Genomic DNA, 13,704 nt, shown 5'->3' with positions numbered 1-13,704 from the left:
ATTCATGTAAGTAGAACCTTAGTGTGATCTACATCTCAAAAACCTTCATAGCCTTAGAATTTTAACATTTCCCTCAGCTCGCCAATAATGCCATTTCTATATATTCTATCCCTCTTGCCTGACCTCCCTACTAGTATTTTCTTTAAAAGAAGAAATTCCCAGCAAGAATGCTTATATTTGTCCCCCCCACTGTGTCCACAAAAACTTTATGTGGATAGTAGAGTCTGGTGGTCAAGGCATCTTACTTTGCTTTTGGTCCTAAATCCCCTTATTTGTAATAATGATTCATGCCTCTGAATGTAAAGACTTTAGAAGAGGTCATTTCTTCTTGTTTCATGGTTTTATTCTTACAGTTTCAAAAAGTGGTTTCAAATAGAACCATCCCTCCTTTCCTCCACTGGTTTAACTGCTGAGTATTTATTACATTCTACTAGGTGCATTCAGGAAGCTAAGATTCCACTCTGCACTCCATGAAAACTTTGTTAGTGTTAACAGAATACATATCTCTGGGCTATGGGGGTCCTAGACTCATTATCATTTTAATGACCAACAGGACCTCATTTTTGCTTATTCTTTATTTCAGAGATCCCAGAAGACCCACTTGTGGCTGAAGAGTATTATGCTGATGTATTTGATTCCTGTTCTGAAGAAAGTGAGGAGAGTGAGGAAGGAAAAACAGTATTCTCAGTCAAGGATGAAGAGGTTGAGGATGAAGGACCCCAGCCTGTTTACAGGACAAACCAACAGGTAAACGTAGCTTCCAGCAGATGCAGTGGAGCTGTCCAAGGTGCTGACCAGGCTGTGCCTTCCTAGGAAGAGTCAAGGGAGTCTTAGAAACCAAGTAGGAGAACTAAGATTTGTTATACGGGCTCTATATGATCTGTCTTGATTTCCAAGGCCCAGGGGCAGACAGGGCCCCATGGGACTGTGTGAATCTGGGTGTGTTGATGAGGACAGGGTTGGAGCACTCAGTACTGATTCAGGTGAGAGGATGAAACACACTACACTGCTTATACACTGAGGAGCAGCCCACATATAGCTGCCGAATAAACATTTCATGTGTCTCTTTAGAAGAGAGAAGAGGATATTTAAAATTATACTGCTCTGCCTGGTAATCAGATTTGTGAGTCATGTCCCAGTGCATTAATTAGTTCTGGGGTTGAAGTCCAGAGATCTTGGGCTTAGGAGATGGTCTTCCTGGCCACTCCAGCCCTTGAAGTTCCCCCCTTACATACAGTAATGGAATCTCTGAGTTCACGACCTTGCCATAGATTCTGTAACAATAACAATAATAGCTTCATCTGGGTCATACACCAAGAAACAGCCATGCATGTGATTTCACTGTTGGTTGTCTGCAAGAGAGAGGAAAAGCAAGAGTTGTGTGAAGAAAAAGCAGATAACTCTGGTCAATTTATTCAGTTTATACTTGATTTACTTCTTAGGCCATAATCTGATAATCTTCCTAGTCCTAAGCTTTCATAAGGTACAGAAGCTTTTTACTAACTGGAAACATTAAGCTAGTAAGATAACAGTCAATCAAAGGGCATCTGTGTTAATGGAGACTTAATTTAGGAGGATTTACTGAAGGTTGTCCACAATCCATTCAATCCTTTTTAATGAAGACTAGGCAATTCATCATAATACTCAATGAATAAATCCAGTAAGAAATGTTCTCAAGTTCTCCATCAGAAAAAGAAAGAGGCAGGGAGAAGGGGATAGAGGGAGTGATATAGAGCTGAGCAGAGAAAGGGATGAGAAAGAGAGAAAGGATGAGAGAGAGAAATTGAGAGATAAATACATGAAGAGAGAAACAAATAAATATTGAGAAAAACAGAGTACAGTGAGGATTCAGCATACCAAAATAAAAACACTTCCCTTACACTGTTTCCCTATTTTCTCCAGTGGACTTGTAAACAGAAGCACCTCCTACCACAAATTGACAATATAATCTCTACTTGTACTTCTGTCCTAAACAGCAGAGACTAATATTGTTACATTATCACAGAAACTTTATTCTGTGACTGTGGTTGCAAAGCACATAATATGCAAAACACATCTGTTTCTGTCCAAAGCATCAAGTGGTAAAATTTTAGCTACTAACATTATTACCTTAAAATATTTTCAATTAAATAAAACCAACTTCAGAAAACCAGAGGGATCACTTGCAGATCATGTGACCTTGTGTGAGTCACTAAACCCCACTGTGCCTTAGTTTCCCAATCTAATGAAGTACTTAATAATGAGATATTAGCTGTTATTAAGATAAAGCTATATAGCCATTTTGTGGCTTTTTTATGGTACTTCCAAAACTCCTTAATTCCAAAGTGAGAGTTTATGGTACTTCCCTCATGGTCCAGTGGTTAAGAATCTGCCTTCCAGAGTCTGGTTAAAGATGGTGGAGTAGAAGGACATGTGTTCATCTCCTCCTGAGAGAGCATCAAGACTGCAACTAGTTTTTGAACAACCATCAACAGGAAGACACTGGAATCCAACAAAAAAAGATACCCATGTCCAAAGACAAAGAAGAAGCTGCAGCGAGAGAGCAAGACAGGAAGGGCTCTATCACAATAAAATCAAATCCCATATGCATTTGTTGGGTGACCCACAAACTGGAGAACAATAATACCAAAGAAGTTTTCCCACTATTGTGAAAGTTCTGAATCCCACGTCAGGCTTCCCAGCCTGGGGATAATACAAAGGGACTGGGAATCCCTAGGGACTCTGGCCTTGAGGGCCAGTGGGATTTGATTATAGGCCTTCCAGAGGACTGAGGGAAACAGAGACTCCAGTCTTGGAGGCACAAACAAAATTTTGCATGCACCGAGACCCAGAGGAGAGGAGCAGTGACCCCACAGGGGACTGAGCCAAAACTACCTGCTAGTGTTGGCAGGCTTCCTGTGGAGACGCAAGTTGGTATGGGCTCACCACAGGGGTGGAGGCACTAGGAGGTCCCCTTTGGCATAAACCCTCTTGGAATTCACCATTAATCCTATCATACAGCCTGTAGACCCCAGGGCTGGGTCACCTCAGGCCAAACAACTACTAAGGAAGGAGTACAACCCCACCCATCAGCAGATAATTGGATTAAAACTTAACTCAGCAAAGCCCTGCACCCCAGAGCAAGACCCAGTTTTCCCATCACCAGTCCCTCCCATCCAGAAAAATACACAAGCCTCTTAGCCTCATACATCAGAGGGCAGGTAGAAGAAGCAAGAAGAAGCACAGTCTCACAGTGGTTAAAACAAAAACCATATCACAGAAAGTTAATCATGATGAAAAAGCAGAAAGTTATGTCCCAGATGAAGGAACAAGATAAAACCCCAGAAAAACAACTAAATGAAGTGGAGATAGGCAACTTTTCAGAAAAAGAATTCAGATAATGATAGTGAAGATGATCCAGGATCTCAGGAAAAGAATGGAAGCAAAGATTGAGAACATGCAAGAAATGTTTACCAAAGACCTAGAAGAACTAAAGAACAAACAGAGATGAATAATACACTAGAAGGAATCCATAGCAGAATAACTGAGGCAGAAGAAAGGATAAATGACCTGGAGGACAGAATGATGGAAATCATTGCCACAGAACAGAGTGTAGAAAAAAGAATGAAAAAAAAAAATGAAGACAGCCTAAGAGACATCTGGGACAACATTAAACACACCAACATTCGCATTATAGGGGTCCCAGAAGGGGAAGGAAGAGAGCAAGGACCTGAAAAAATATTTGAAGAGATAATAGCTGAAACATTCCTGAATATGGAAAAGGAAATAGTCAACCAAGTCCAGGAAGCTCAGAGAATCTCAGGCAGGATAAACCCAAGGAGGAACACACCAAGACATAGTAATAAAACTGACAAAAAGACAGAGATAAAATATTAAAAGTATACCATCCTAGAATGGACTTGAAATAATAGAATAGAATGGACTTGTTAACAGGAGGAGACATGTTAACTGAGTAGTTTGTATTAGAGACAGGTAATTACAGCCCCATTTGTTCTTCAATATAGTTTCCCCTTCCCCAAAGGTTGTGAGCGTGGGGTTGTGGTGACTACTTACCCTTCTCGTTTTAGGTTATTTTATTAGCAGCATACAACTTGAAGTTTTAGAACCCTGGGCTGAGACCCAGTCACTGTTGGCTTTGTGAACTGGATAATGCCTCCAGCCACCCCTTCCCCTGCTCCCTAGTCTTGCCATTGGCCTGAGCACCCAGGGTCTGCTTAGGTGATCATCTTACCTGTGTCTTTTACTTGAGTCATCAGGTCAGAGTTGATATTGTCTTCCTTCAGATGGAACAGAAGTCCCATGGTTTCTATTTTGATGGAAGAAGTGCTTTAAAAAAGAAAGACAGCCACAGGCTTCACTGGGATTGATTGCAGGGTCCCTTGTGCCACCCATGACAATCTTTTCAGCAGCAGTTTCTCCAGAGCAATTTTGTGAAGCACCTATTTGTCAGTTGTTTCTCTGCATCAATAAGCAGATCATCAGTAACCCCTTTATCACAAGCCCTTATCATGCTGTTGATGGCTCCTCTGTGAAGTCTGTGGTCACTGAATTGGAACCAGCCTCTCAGATCTCAAGAGAATGGAGTTTATAGCTGTCATCATAACAAGGTTCTCAACAGTATTTGTGGGACCTGTCACTGAAAAGTGTTTCATGTGCCCTGATGGACATGTTTTAGGGCAGCGGACTGATGGTGTTTCTGTAGACTCTTGTCTTCCCCTTATTGCCATGACCAGTGCTTCCCTCTCCACCACTAATCAGTATCCTGAATCCCCCTGTAATGCAGACACGAGGTGGACCATGATGACGTGACACAGAGCTCCCTCAGGAAAGACCCTGCTGTTTAGTGGCTGGCTTTCATTGACACTTGTTTAAGGAAAGCTCTTGGGACCATGATGTTTGTTCTTGCTAAGATGGAAAGCTGTAGAGGCCCATTTCCCAGTTTTTCACCAAATCCTCCACTGATTTTGAAATGCTCTGCACAGTGAAACATTAGGAAAATCAAGAATGACCTTGGAATGGTCCACTGAGGACTTCTGGAGCAGATTGTTATGGGATAAACCCAAGGAGGAACACCTGAGTGTTCCTCAAAGAGTGTCTTCTGCTAGTGGAGTCATTTGTTTAATCAAGGCATAATTATTATAATAATAAGAGCTAATGTTCCCAGAACCTTTACTCTGTGTCTAGTACTTGAGATGTACTGCGTCTGTTTAGGTCCTTTGGGAAGCATTTTGTCTATAATTGATTATTATATGAAGCACTGACTATAAAACTCAGGTCCCTTGGAAGATGAGACTGTTGGGCTCTCCTCACTTTGCATAAGAGGAAACTGAGGCCTGATGAGGTGAAGGAACTTCTCCAGGGCCACACAGCTAGTTAAGTAGCAGAGGCAGACTCTCTGCCCCTGTCTGTAGCCCGGCGGTTACTGCTCCTCCACCACGAGGAGAGGATAGCCGAGGGGCTGCTGCAGAGGGTCCTCTGCAGAGAGCTGCTTTACTGAAGACAATTACTGATCTGTGTACAAGGCAAAGTTTGTCCCAGTTTCAGGAAAAGTGCTGAGTTATGAAAATTAAACCTAAAATGAACCTGCTTCCCACATCTGTTGTAGGATACAGATTTCTCTCCTCCTACTCTTTTTTAATTTTTTATAGAAGGTGCCAGAACTCTTGAGTCCAAATGGTAAGACTGATTTGCCTCCTGTTTTGCATAGTCAGAGCTCCTTAATTGAGCTGTTTGCATGGGAGCAGTCACTTTTTGTCTTGAATTGGGTCAGTTGGAGTCAGTTCTGAGAAGCAGCCAGCACTGCTGCTGAGTCATCTCTCCATCAATATCCCCTGGCCTGTGGCCCAGGTGGTATAGCAGCCGGCCCTGCTGAAGGCTCGAGAAATCACAGTTTAGGTGTCATTCCTTCCAGGTAACAGGCCTCTGTAGACCCAGCTCATGTTGCTGAAAGGAGTGACTTTGATGTTACAGTTTCCACCCCAACCCCATTCCAGCCCTCATCGGCATAGTCATTCCACCTTCCCTTTCTGCCATTTCTGGTCCAGGATAAAGCACAGCACATTGCTGGTCAGATGGGGGCCAGCAAAACCTTGCTCTTGTCGGGACACAGCACAGCAGGCTTTGCAGAAGGCTGTAGTCCCTCCATCTTTTTAATTAGATCCACTCTTGTGGTCAAAGTCATGCCTACCCCTCTAGCCCTGACACCAAAGCACAGAGGGCAAAGGGGGGTGATAGGTGGATTACGACGGAGCACACAGGCAGAAGGGCAGATCTGTGTGGTCCTTCTAGGGTGCTGGCAGCCTCTGCCACGTCCTTGTTGATGGTCACCGAGGTGCACAGGTGTGTGGGGGGTGCGGGCACAGTGGCCTGCATGGTGCTTGGCTGCTGCATGTTCCTGAGGCCAGGGTGAGAGTGGTATAGAGGTGTGTGCTGGTTTGCAGAGCTGAAGTGGCACCTTCAGGGCTTTTCTCTCCACCCTCTCCCCGCACCGCTGCATGCACACCAGTTCCTGTCCCTCTCTGCCGTCAGAGCTGGGGGGCCCTGACCATAAGAGAATCTGCAAAGAATATGAAAATCCTCCTAAACAGCCCTTGCAAATAAAAGGTCCATCCCACTATTTTGTGATTGGATTACACAGAGAAATGTGATTTTATTTTCTCAATAAGTTTTTACATCTGGAAAGAATCTGTGTGTTCAGTCTGAGAGGAAATGGGTATGGCACATCTGGGACGTTATTGGAGGTGCTGTCCTTCCATTAACCTGCTGATCTGGGAGCTCATGGGTCTGCGTCATACCAGAGACAGCGACAAGTCTTAGTGAAGAATAAACAGCCACCTCAGCTCACCTGGCCCCACGCTAAGTCCTTTCTGTGCTTTGCCCCATGTTGTGCTCACCAGCACTTTCTAGGAGTAACATCTTTCATCCCATCTGCCAAATGAGGAAACTTCAAGTAGAAAGAATAACCAATTTCCCAGGTCACTCAGTGTATTGGAGAGCTGGAATTCAAACCAGCAAGCACCCCGTATCCACTAGACATTCTGGGTAAGGACAGCACTTACTGGAGAAGCTGGCAAAGGAGACGATGAGGAAATGCTGGGGATCCAGCTTTGGATGTGTGAAAATGGAGCATCTGATGATTTAAAATTATGTTCAAAACACAGGGCCAAGTTCCCACTTCCTCTGTGGGGTTTATATAGGAAGAGAGCTAGAACTGGAGTCAGAAACAGGAAGCTGCAATGAGGGAGTGTGTGCCTCGAGGCCCTTTTGGAACACGAACATTCTTTCTCTTTCTGCTCCAGGAAACCTCTTCCAATGACAGGACTTTTTCCCATGGACTCTTGGGCTGTGACGTGTGCAGAGACAAAGCTTGTGAGCTGTTGGGAGGGAGGGGAGTGGCGGGGGCAGCCCGGCTGCTGGAACTGGAAACAAGGCGGTACGGGAGCGCCCTCCTAACCAGCTCCTTAAACCCCACTGCCCATGGTCCCCATGGGCTTCGTGGCACCACTCTGTCAGTCCTGTTTTCTTCTCTCCACTCTTTGCATTTCCATCTGTAACCCAGAATATGTGAAGAGCAGTTCTGTAATGAATTCCCATGAGTGTCTGTGAAACCCTAAAGCAACCGCGGATGCTGGCTTGCCACAAACCTGACACTGACAAGCCGCAGTGCAGTTAAGAGGCCTTGATGATGTGGAGGGAGCACGTGGAATGTGGACACCCTGACGGTCATGTCCAGCTGTCCCCAGAGCAGCGACAGAGGCATCCCATGTTTCAGGAGCTGGGAGGGGGCTTGTTTACAGTTTGAGCTTTGCAGATGTGGCTCTATACAAACTTCAGTATTTGGGGTTGCCTCTAAGAACTAAAGATATAAATGTAAGGTGCTCTGTAGCTCCACTATTCTTGCCTGGAGAATCCCAGGGATGGGGGAGCCTCGTGGGCTGCCATCTATGGGGTCGCACAGAGTCAGACACGACTGAAGCGACTTTGCAGCAGCAGCAGCAGAAGCTCTAGTTTAGTATAAACCTTGTAACTATATTTTTACTATTCTGAAAGATGATGCTGTGAAAGTGCTGCACTCAATATGCCAGCCAATTTGGAAAACTCAGCAGTGGCCACAGGACTGGAAAAGGTCAGTTTTCATTCCAATCCCAAAGAAAGGCAATGCCAAAGAATGCTCAAACTACCGCACAATTGCACTCATCTCACATGCTAGTAAAGTAATGCTCAAAATTCTCCAAGCCAGGCTTCAGCAATATGTGAACCGTGAACTTCCTGATGTTCAAGCTGGTTTTAGAAAAGGCAGAGAAACCAGAGATCAAATTGCCAACATCCGCTGGATCATGGAAAAAGCAAGAGAGTTCCAGAAAAACATCTATTTCTGTTTTATTGACTATGCCAAAGCCTTTGACTGTGTGGATCACAATAAACTGTGGAAAATTCTGAAAGAGATGGGAATACCAGACCACCTGACTTGCCTCTTGAGAAATTTGTATGCAGGTCAGGAAGCAACAGTTAGAACTGGACATGGACCAACAGACTGGTTCCAAATAGGAAAAGGAGTACGTCAAGGCTGTATATTGTCACCCTGTTTATTTAACTTATATGCAGAGTACATCATGAGAAACACTGGACTGGAAGAAACACAAGCTGGAATCAAGATTGCCGGGAGAAATATCAATAACCTCAGATATGCAGATGACACCACCCTTATGGCAGAAAGTGAAGAGGAACTAAAAGCCTCTTGATGAAAGTGAAAGTGGAGAGTGAGAAAGTTGGCTTAAAGCTCAACATTCAGAAAACGAAGATCATGGGATCTGGTCCCATCACTTCATGGAAAATAGATGGGGAAACAGTGGAAACAGTGTCAGACTTTGTTTTTCTGGGCTCCAAAATCACTACAGATGGTGACTGCAGCCATGAAATTAAAAGACGCTTACTCCTTGGAAGGAAAGTTATGACCAACCTAGATAGCATATTGAAAAGCAGAGACATTACTTTGCCAACAAAGGTCCGGCTAGTCAAGGCTATGGTTTTTCCTGTGGTCATGTATGGATATGAGAGTTAGACTGTGAAGAAGGCCGAGCGCCATAGAATTGATGCTTTTGAACTGTGGTGTTGGAGAAGGCTCTTGAGAGTCCCTTGGACTGCAAAGAGATCCAACCAGTCCATTTGAAGGAGATCAGCCCTGGGATTTCTTTGGAAGGAATGATGCTAAAGCTGAAACTCCAGTACTTTGGCCACCTCATGCAAAGAGTTGACTCATTGGAAAAAACTCTGATGCTGGGAGGTATTGGGGGCAGGAGGAGAAGGGGACGACAGAGGATGAGATGGCTGGATGGCATCACTGATTCGATGGACGTGAGTCTGGGTGAACTCCTGGAGTTGGTGATGGACAGGAAGGCCTGGTGTGCTGCGATTCATGGGGTCGCAAAGAGTCAGACACGACTGAGTGACTGATCTGATCTGATCTGTTAAGATCATCCAGATGAGAATATTTTTAAGAATTTCGTCCATTTTGCCTGTCCAGGTATCAGATTCCAAAAAAATATTGCTCAGAGGAAACCTTCCTGGATTGCTTTACGAGATTTTTATGTTTTCTAGGAAGCAGAATCCTAGAAACTATATATGTAAACTATATATGTTTATATAGTTTACATACATATATAGTTGTGGCAAGGTGCATAAATCTGTGATTCAGATAATAAGGGGTCAAGTTCCTGGGTCTATAGGAATCTATAGGATCACAGAATATGTAGAAAAAAATAACATTCTGCTAGAATGTGAAACTGGGAGGATTAGTGAACCTGCTTCAGAGAGGACAAGCCACGAAGCCAGGAAAGCCTGGGAGACCAGCGAGCACAAGCCTGAATTGCGCTGAGAAAGCAGCCTGCTGTTCATGTATCCCACATGTGGCCTTTCGCCTCTTGAAAGCTGTGTGTCCCCCCAGTGCCTGAGGGTGTACACCCCATGATGGCCACAGGGGGCAAAAGCTTGTAGCAATGGCTTCAACCTACAGAGGGGCCATCATCTGAAAGGTGATGTTCTTCATCTGGGGTCATCTGGGAGGCTGCAACAGAAATTTTCCCAAAAGGCTCATGACAGGGATTTCACCAAAGGAAGTTCTAGTTTGTGGGGAGCCTGTGAGGTCATGTCTGTCTCTGGGGTTACCTCAGAGGCAGACAGAAAATAGCCTTATCATAGAACAGCTGGGAGCCAAGAAGAAAAGGCAGATGGAAGCAGAAGATACGCAGTCTGCTGGCCTGGAATGAAGCTTTGCAAATAAACACCTCTGAAAGAATTCAGTGGGAGAAATGTGTCCAGAGTTTTGATAGGGTTGAGAAGCTATGAATTTAGGTAAAATCTGCTGGTGAGGTAGAAACAGAGGAATATTTTATTTGACTACGTTGCCTTGACATTTGCTTTTCTTTCATCAGCATATTCACAAAGGGTTTATTGGTTGCCAGCCTTGAGCTAATAATGACTCAACAGGCATGGTCCCTGCCCTCATGGAGCAAATACTAACAAACAAAGCTTTAATTGAAACAGGCACTGTGATATGTCAACTGAAGTGGTGGCAGAAACAAACTCAATTCAAATAGGGGGATCTCCGAGCAGGTGACCTACAGTTGAGATCTGAGGGATGAGAAGGACAGTCATGTCATATGTGAGACAAGAGCACTGTCAGCCAATGAGAAGGCCTCAAAGTGGGAAAGACCTTACATGGCTGGAACACTGTTAGTCAGAGAAGTGGAAAGAGATGATATTGGAGAAATGAGCAAGAGCTGAGTTATACAGGGTGTGGCCAGCTGTGATGGGATTTTATTCTGTACATAGTGACAAAGTCATGGCTATTGTGAAGGAAATGGACTAAAGCAACACCACAGAGGAGGCAGAGAGAAAAGTAAGGAGGCCATGCGGGGTCTTGAGCTCTGGTAGTTGTTGGATTTTAATTTGTTTGATTTTAATGTGTTTCTCAACTTGGCTTGTGTAATCCAACCAGCATGGAGAACACTGATCAAAGGATTTGATGGGGGAATGTACTGCTGAAAGAGCAGTGAGTCACCAGGGTACTGGCAGGAATACCCCTGGGGTGTGGAATGGATTACCTGCCTGAAATGGTGGGTTGAGGCCATATCTGTCTCCCTCAACTTTGTACACATCAGAACATAATTGGCATTTAATACACATCACCTGAATTGAACAAAGCTGAATAATGAAATGGCTTTGTGTGAGTATATACGTTCACGTGTGTGTGAACTAAATTACCACAACTCAAGTGAAAGCTCTAAAGTGAGGAGATAGTCTGGATTATTTAGTCAGACAGAACTGGCTGATAATTAAATGGGAAACTGTGATTTTTCCAGCTCTGTGACAGTATCACCTGATTTCCTCCTCTGGTATGCCTGCTATTAGAAATGAATTCCTCTGCTGAATTCAATACAAAGATGATTGATAAGGCCTATAAATTATCTCAAGATAATTTATTTATCTCAAGTATCTTGAGATAATTTATAGGCCTTATCAATCATCTTTGTATTAATGAATCTATCATATCTTTTCTTGAAGGAAAGGACATTTTAATAGGAAGGAAGTTGAAAAAAGTATGAAGACATTAAAACTGATTGTGGAGAAAATAAACTGCTTGGAATGGCTGGAATGTGAAGAAAAGGGCCAGAGCAGAGAAAGAGGGGGTTTCCTAACGTTCACACTCTTTGACTCGGTAATTTCATTTCTGAACAGTAACCTAAAGCAATAACAGCAAACATGGGGCAAAGATAGACATTGCAATATTATTTATGAAAAAAATGAAAGCAGCCTAGATGACAATAACAGGGCACAGAGAAATAAATTCATGTGGCTTTAGAGCAGTAGTGTGGGGCTATTAAAATTATGTTTCTGAAGAATTTTTAATAACATAGGATGAAAATCCAAACAAAGGTGTATGTGTGTCTGTGTATTCTGTGGATACCATACATATGTAGTATGATCTCAAACAGCTAATAAATCTACCTGGAAAAGACCGTGCATATATTTTTGTGGATGTGTATGTTTACATTATGGAATCTGGGGTGTTTATTTTCTTTTAATAATTTTCTATTTTTCCAGATTAAAAATAAATACGGATTATTAGAGAATATATTATAACTACCCTTTCCACTTAGAGGGTATCTCCCTAGAGGCTCAGCTGGTAAAAAATCTGCCTGCAATGCAGGAGACCTGGGTTTGATCCCTTGGTTGGGAAGATCCCCTGGAGAAGGGAATGGCTACCCACTCCAGTATTCTTGTCTGGAGAATTCCATGGACAGAGAAGCCTGGTGGGCTAGAGTCCATGGGGTCACAAGAGTTGGACATGACTAACACACTTTTACTTCTTTTTTTTTTAAATAAATTTATCTGCTTAGAAGAAATTTCTAATTTATTAACCAAATTACTGTTTCTGAAACAAATCTGGGTGTTTGACTGAACTTGAATCTGTGGGATGCAGGGAGCGAGCTCTGCCCCTGGCAAAGGTCATGAGGAAGGGGGCTTGGCATACGCAAAGGAGGGATCAAGCCTCTGGAGTCTCCCTGGAAATTCTCGAGCATCTACCCCCAAAACCAGAGTCTGCCTACTTTCTGCTTTGTGCTCTCACCTACACCTCTGACTTTATGGGGGGCTGTCCCCTACTACCTCTCTCTAAAAAAAGAGTTAGCTTACAGCTCCAGTTAATAATTCCTGGGTGTGACAGTGTTTCAACCTTCAAACTCCTTTGGAAGTCCTCTAGCCTGCCTGAATAGGTTTTTCTGGCCACATGTGATTGTTCAGAGCCTCCCAACTGTGAGAGGCAGGAGATGTTCTAAACTGTCTAAACACAGATTCCTTTGAGTAGTTAAAAGATTGATTAGAAATATATGGAATTTAGAAAGATGCTAACAATAACCCTGTGTACGAGACAGCAAAAGAGACACTGATGTATAGAACAGTCTTATGGACTCTGTTGCAGAAGGAGAGGGTGGGAAGATTTGGGAGAATGGCATTGAAACATGTATAATATCATGTATGAAACGAGTTGCCAGTCCAGGTTCGATGCACGATACTGGATGCCTGGGGCTAGTGCGCTGGGACCACCCAGAGGGATGGTATGGGGAGGGAGGAGGGAGGAGGGTTCGGGATGGGGAACACATGTATACCTGTGGTGGATTCATTTTGACATTTGGCAAAACTAATACAATTTGTAAAGTTTAAAAATAAAATAAAAAAAAAAAAAAAGAAATTGTATTGGTGAAGGGTTTTTCACTTGTTGGGCCAATGTTTGCTGCTAAGTCTCCATACTCCTTACCTACTGTGTCCTTGGCAGTGTATTGATTGATATAATGGGTGTATAGAAATGTAAGTAGTAGCCTCAATGTTTGTAACCTTGACCCTTGAGTTAATTCTTTTCTTGATTGAGCCCACCTCACCTTTGCCCTATAGGAATGCAACTTTATCCAATGCTTTTTGGAGGCTGGTGCCTGACTTTAGAATAATCACCTTTAGAGAAAAATAAGTTTCTTAAAATGTTAACAGGCCTCCTGGCCAGAAGATGATGTAAATCACCTGAACTTTTGCATATGATAAGTTTGAAAGCCTGGCTTCGATTAGGACCAGGAACTGCTGTCCTTGCATGACTCTACCGCTTCCCCCATTATCCTCTATGCACAACTTAAGATATAAAACTACTTTGGAAAA

At 43.4% G+C, this 13,704-nt stretch overlaps 1 protein-coding gene across 14 annotated transcripts in view; it reads left to right on the top strand.

The window, feature by feature from the left end:
* The window catches only part of NEK11 (NIMA related kinase 11), a 273,343-nt gene that overhangs the window by 184,049 nt on the left and 75,590 nt on the right, over positions 1-13,704 (top strand). For all 14 annotated transcript variants that reach the window (XM_027546332.1, XM_027546343.1, XM_027546323.1 and 11 more), the window contains one exon: positions 584-747. In XM_027546332.1, the coding sequence (XP_027402133.1) occupies positions 584-747 (164 nt within the window). The remainder of the gene's footprint in view (positions 1-583; positions 748-13,704) is intronic.

This window comes from Bos indicus x Bos taurus, chromosome 1, assembly GCF_003369695.1.
Source record: "Bos indicus x Bos taurus breed Angus x Brahman F1 hybrid chromosome 1, Bos_hybrid_MaternalHap_v2.0, whole genome shotgun sequence".
Taxonomy (NCBI): domain Eukaryota; kingdom Metazoa; phylum Chordata; class Mammalia; order Artiodactyla; family Bovidae; genus Bos; species Bos indicus x Bos taurus.
Note: the sequence above shows the minus strand (reverse complement) of the source record. Positions and strands in the feature narration are given on the sequence as shown.